This window comes from Saccopteryx bilineata, chromosome 6 (genome assembly GCF_036850765.1).
Source record: "Saccopteryx bilineata isolate mSacBil1 chromosome 6, mSacBil1_pri_phased_curated, whole genome shotgun sequence".
Taxonomy (NCBI): Eukaryota; Metazoa; Chordata; class Mammalia; order Chiroptera; family Emballonuridae; genus Saccopteryx; species Saccopteryx bilineata.
This window is the reverse complement of record NC_089495.1, coordinates 153,393,523-153,399,522: the sequence shown is the minus strand read 5'-3', so window position 1 is coordinate 153,399,522 and position 6,000 is coordinate 153,393,523. Positions and strand designations below refer to the sequence as shown.

Sequence of the window (6,000 nt, the reverse complement as noted above, 5' to 3'; positions counted from 1 at the left end):
GTTAGGCCCTGGCCAGTTGGCTCAGCAGTAGAGCGTTGGCCTGGCGTGCGGGGGACCCTGGTTCGATTCCCGGCCAGGGCACATAGGAGAAGTGCCCATTTGCTTTTCTCCACCCCCCCTCCTTCCTCTCTGTCTCTCTCTTCCCCTCCCGCAGGCAAGGCTCCATTGGAGCAAAGATGGCCCGGGCGCTGGGGATGGCTCCTTGGCCTCTGCCCCAGGCGCTAGAGTGGCTCTGGTCACGGCAGAGCGACGCCCCGGAGGGGCAGAGCATCGCCCCCTGGTGGGCAGAGCTTCGCCCCTGGTGGGCGTGCCGGGTGGATCCCAGTCGGGCGCATGCGGGAGTCTGTCTGACTGTCTCTCCCCGTTTCCAGCTTCAGAAAAATACACACACAAAAAAATAATAAAGGTTATACATCTGAGCATGACTAACCACCATGATCTCTCCCACTCAGGAATTCATGATTCAGTCACCCTGTGACTTTAGTTTCCATAGGAATCTCTTTTGTGCACAGAGACCAGTGGGCTGAAGAGGTAAGCAAGAGCTGGATTGTGGAGGATTGTCAATTGACTTTCTCCGAAGAGCAAGAAGGAGCCATTACAAGGTTTCCCTGACAAACTTGCAACTTTCTGGAAAAGTCACCTTGTCCCACGGCCTTGCCACAAAGGGCAGGAGGTCCAGACTTACGCTGTGTGGAAAGAGCCCCCTTGTGGGTCAACAGAAAAGCAGAGGGATCTTACTGAGTGTTCGAGGAGAGAGGCCCTTTGGGTGGAAGTTGGAGAGAGGGAGGCACCCTCTTACTCTGCCGTGAGTAGGGCCCCCAAACATAGGCAGAGAGGAGGGTCAGGAAAGCTGAGGACAAATGCCATGTGTGCCTCCCTCCCTAAAAGCTAAACAAAGCAGCTGTGCTCAGTGGCCCCTCAGGAAGACCAGTCATTTCCTGAGGAGATATCAGGCCACTCCAGGCATTGTTCCTGGTTTCCAGCAATGGCCGCCATTACCTGACCAGCATAACAGCAAGTCTTTCTGCTGCGCTGGGAGAAGTTACCAGAGTGGTCTTTCTCATTTTCACAGGGCAAGTTTGTCATCTGTGGTGTATGGGCAGTGTCTTCTGCCCCAGGGGCATGGCCTAGAGCAGCACTGACTGCCCAAAGTCTTCCTTTCAGGATACAACTGGGACTGACCAAAGAGGCCGGGATGTGGCTCGGAGTCCTGCTGCCACTTCTGCTCTGTGAGTTTCATTTTCTCCCTCCATCACTTAAAGTTCTTGAGAATTGAAGCCAATGAAGTCAACATGTGTCTTCTGTCTTTTCCAGGTTCAAGCCTTGAGGGTCAAGAAAACTGTAAGTTGTAAAGTTTCTTCTTGGTTCATTGTGTCTTTCTGTGATTCGTATCATTGATGTCTGGTAACTTGTGTTAATGTGTATAACAATTGAGAAAGTGTATTCCAATTGAAAGCTAAAGTTTATTGCCTTCTGGCATTTTTAGAAGATTTTAAGGGAAAAAAGAACTACTTGTTCTAAGCCAAGTTGTAATCAGCACGTTCTAGAAGTAGCATAATGTTTCTAGATCCTAGTGAGCTGCTTGCTGTATGTTAGGTTTGGGGAAGTGATAAAAAAAAGTGAGTGATTGCATAATTTGTTGTTTGTTGTGCTATCATAAATTTCTCATTTTCACATTCTACCCCCTTCCCTGTTTTTTTATTCACAAATAAAGTATAAACAATTTGTTAAATTCATAAAGACAGACCATAGTTTAAATTGTTGTTGCAACTTGTTGCTCCTCAATGATCTAAAACACTTTGGATTTAATTTCCCAACCTCCCACAAAGCTGCAATTATACCTGCAATATTGTGTGCTTGTGTACAGGGAGGAGGGCTTATCCTTGAAGTCTGGTTTGTCACCCATATTGGAGCTAATTTCGAGTCTTTAAGTTAAACGGGTTTGGTTTTGCATCGTCCAGGACTATGTGAAGGAGGGGGCTTGGCTGTATCTGGGGGCTTAGTGGAGGGAGAGCCCTCAGAGCAGGGCCCCCTTGTCAGTGGTCATTTCAGTTGGCAAAGAATAGGGGTGACTGGGCTGTAAACAGCCATTCAGCTCTTTGGAGATGATGTCTGTGGAAGATGCTGATTTGTTGCACCAGGCTCAGAGCAGGGGCCCCAGGGCAAGGTGGGTTAGTGTGGCTACTAGCATAGCTGGACTGCAGGTGTCCTGCTCAACGGCCCATGTGCTTCAGCAGGCATTTGGTCCCCATGGCAACCCGTGGAGGCAGGCTCTCCATTAACATCCTAATATTCCTAATTAACTGGTCATGTCTCTGCACCTCCAGACAATAACCAACTTGTCCTACTGAGGCAGAGACAGTTGGCAGGGCATCAGCACTAGGACCTCCTCTCTCCAAAAACCCACCTAATCTATCCAGAGTCAGAGGCCTGACTCAACTCTAAAGCCACTTTTACTTTGCCTCCTTGAGCTCTTTTCCCCACTGTGTAAAGTGAGGATAATAAGAGAATTAATCATAGTCAGTGTGAGGGTGAGATTAGATAAAAGGAAGTGCCTGGCCTGCCCAGCATGTGGTGATAACACCATAGTGGCTTACCCTCCCACTTTTACAATCACAGCTCCTGCGCCACCCTCTCTGTCCAGCCCACTGCCCCCAACTTTTGTCCAACCAGACCCTGCCAACACTCCTGCATCTGGGCTTCCGTGTCTCTTGCCCTGGACATCCTGTTTCCCAGGACCTTCAGTCTTTCCCATCTCCTTCAAATAGAAGTAAGTCGCCCCCTTCCCATGGTTCTTAGAGAAAGGTCTTTGTACCTTCAGGGAAGACCTCAGAACTGCACAGCTTAGAACTTCCTGAGACTTCTGCCTTGTTTTACACTTGAGGAAACTGAGGCCCGGAGGCCAGAAAGTACTTGTACATGGTCAACACTGGGTGTTAGCCAAGTGGGGCTAGGACCCAGGTCTCCCAGTCCTTGGGCCACCCAAGACAATGCTGTCAATGCTTCTGACACGCCTGACCAACGAGCTGTTACGCATGGCCTGCTCTCTGTGGTGGAGGGGCTTGGTCAGCCTTGGCCCTCTCCACTCCTTCCTCTCGGCCCTCACCCCACTCTGGCCAGTTGGCCTCAGGAGATGACCTCAACCCCATCTTCACCTTGGAAACAGTGCAGTCTGGAGGGAACTCCCTCAACTTCCCGCCCTGCCCTGGTGGCAGGCTTATCTGTCTCCCACCCATCCTCCCTGCTTCCCTCCTGCTCCAGGCGATGTCTGTCCCTCCCTCTGTGCTGACCAGGGCCAGCCTGTGCCTCTGGCTCTGAGCCCAGCCCTCACATTGCTGCCAGGGTCACCTTCTATCATTTATTCAGTTCCCATCCCACTTGTAGTATCTCCCCCTCCCCTTTCGGGCTCTTTCTTCTCAAACACAGTTGGTAGCCCTTATCTTTTTAGGCAGAAGGACAACTGCACACAATCCACCTCCCCACAGATCTTGCATGCCCTGTCTGTCCACTCCCTTCCTCAGTCAGACTTGTCAGGAGGCTGGTTTAGAACCGTACCCCCCGGGTTCCTCGCCTCTCAGTCCCCTCTCACTCAGCACTGTGTCCCTGGTCCCCTGCTCTTCCCTGCACTGGAGTCCTCTTGCGGATCTCCTGGTGCCAAGTGTCAGGATCACTCCAGCCCTTAGCTTTGGGGCCCTAGGCTGCCTCTGCACAAAGCCTCTTTCCTTGGTCCCCTAGACCCTCTTCCTTGGGGTTCTCTTACGTCTCCAACACCCCCCCCCACCCCACCTTACCCCAGGGTACCTTTGGACTTTTCCAGGGTCAGAACTCCCTCTATCACAGGTCTCTGCAGGCTCCAGAGCTCAACCCCCTTTTCTATACCACCTGTTGGTCAAAGAAGTTTGTAAATATGATGTATATGTTTGCTCGCTTATAGTTTGCATTGAGTGTGGGAGACAGGCTCTAAGCAGGCAGGGTCGTTGTTGGGCAGATAAAATATATTTTGCTCACTTTGTTAAAGATGGCGCTGCCCACGTGGAAGCCAGTCACCCAGGTGATATTAATGTGTGTTGGGGTTGGACTGTGGGCAGGCAGGATCCTTGTAGCCTGGGGCTTGGTTTTGGGATTAAGCCTTTCCCACCCTTTTTGATGTGGGGTGGTACGATCTCATCATGGCCCAGATAAGTGACTTTGTATTAGAGACTTCCCTATTTTGTATATTGGATTAAAGGTTTTGATTTCTACACTATAAAATGGGGGCAGAACAGGAGCTTGCTCTCTTGGTTCCTGAGATTAGCATTAGAGAGCAGAGAGCAGAGAGAGGTCGCGTGGAGGAGGCCAGGAGAAGCAGCCAAGATGGTGGAGTGTTGAGTGAGAGGCCAGTTTGTGCAGAGTTTGTGCAGGGAGAAGAAGGAGATGGGGAACAGAGGTGAATAAGTCTGGTGAGCTAGAAACCTTTGATTCTAGGAAACTCAGATAAGTCAGTAGCTTTGTGAGCACTGAATGTGAGTGGGTTTTGGAGCCCAGTGTGTGTTTTTACTTGCCCCCCGGGTGCAAGCTAGGATTAAAGATGATGGCCCATCAGTTTTTGGCTCCGTTGTTTCTTTGCCGACTTTCCGAATCCAATGCGAACCTGCATGGGCCAGGCTGCTGTGATGGTGGCCTTAGATACTGGCCATACAGTCGTTATAGCGTAAGGCTTAGTTTTAAGACTAAGCTTTTCCCCACTTTTCCCCAACCTTTGACTGTTGCATATTGTGGGGTGGTGCACTCTCATGAGGAATCCCATTATGTCTCAGATAAGTGACTTTGTATCAGAAGCTTCCTTGTATTAAAGGTTTTGATTTCTACACTATAAAATGGGGCAGAGGAGCCCATGCTGGAGGAGAGCAAAGAAAGGCCGTGTGGAGGAGAGGAGAAGCAACCAAGATGGCAGAGTGCTGAAGGAGAAGCCAGTTTGTGCACAGTTTGTGCAGAGAGAAGGAGATAGGGAACTGTAAAGCCAGTAGCCATGGCCACCATCACAGCCACCTGGCCAGTGCAGGTTCGCATTAGATTTGAACAGACGGTAATGAAACAATGGAGCCAATAACTGGTGGGCCATTACCTTTAATCCTAGCTTGCACCCAGCGAGCAAGTAAAAACACACACTGGGCTCCAAAACCCACTCATTCAGTGCTCACATCCTTCTCCCTTTATTCCCACTGTAACTGCCTAGCTCAGGCCTCACCAGCTTTACACCTGAATGCTTGTCCAAGCTGTTACAGGCCTCTGGTCACTCCCTCCAGCCCATGATGATCTTTCTAAAGCTCCTGTGTCATCCTGTCACCTTCCTTTCTCCTCAACACCCTTGGGACGGGGCCCAGCTAATCAGCAGAGCAGGCAAGGCCCTCTGTCTGGTACCTCCTATCTGGCTCACTTTGCCCTTCTGGCCCCATTCGCTGGTTCCTGTAACTGTTTGTGCCCAGGTACATTGATTTCTCATGCTCATGCGCCCTGGCACATGCTATTGTCCTGCCTGGAGCACTCCTGTTCTTGGCCTGGATCAAGGCTCAGCTCAGGGGTCACTTCTGTCAGTCTTTCCTTGGCCTCTCCTGAGTGGCCTTTCCTCTTGGTGTTCACATCACTGTACTCCAGTCATCTGGGTCCCCACCAGCCTGCAGGGTCTAGGACAGTAAGGGTGATTTCATACTCACCTGCTAAGCCCAGCACCCTGCACAGGGGCTCGATAAATATCTCCTTGATGGAGATACCATCTGAACTTGGGGATATTTGAGATTCACATGAGAAGTTGGGCCAGCAGACTCTCTGCTGAGCACTGAAGTTTCGTAGAGACTCCATGCTTCGTGGCTCTCGTAATTTTCCTGACAATATTAGGTGGCTCTTCTCTCCCCACATCTTTCTTTCTGAGTCACTTCCAGGTGGAGGACCAGTGGGTGGCTGAGTCACAATGCCTCATCTTCCAGGGAGCCTCAGCATCCACTGACTGGCGGCTGGAGGTAG

General features: G+C 50.7%; 1 protein-coding gene across 4 annotated transcripts in view; it reads left to right on the top strand.

The window, feature by feature from the left end:
- Positions 1–985: 985 nt before the first annotated feature.
- PECAM1 (platelet and endothelial cell adhesion molecule 1) overlaps positions 986–6,000 on the top strand; it is a 60,786-nt gene continuing 55,771 nt past the window's right edge. For all 4 annotated transcript variants that reach the window (XM_066234910.1, XM_066234909.1, XM_066234908.1 and 1 more), the window contains exons 1-2: positions 986–1,229; positions 1,315–1,341. In XM_066234910.1, coding sequence (XP_066091007.1) covers positions 1,196–1,229; positions 1,315–1,341 — 61 coding nt within the window. In that variant the 5' untranslated portion in view covers positions 986–1,195. The remainder of the gene's footprint in view (positions 1,230–1,314; positions 1,342–6,000) is intronic.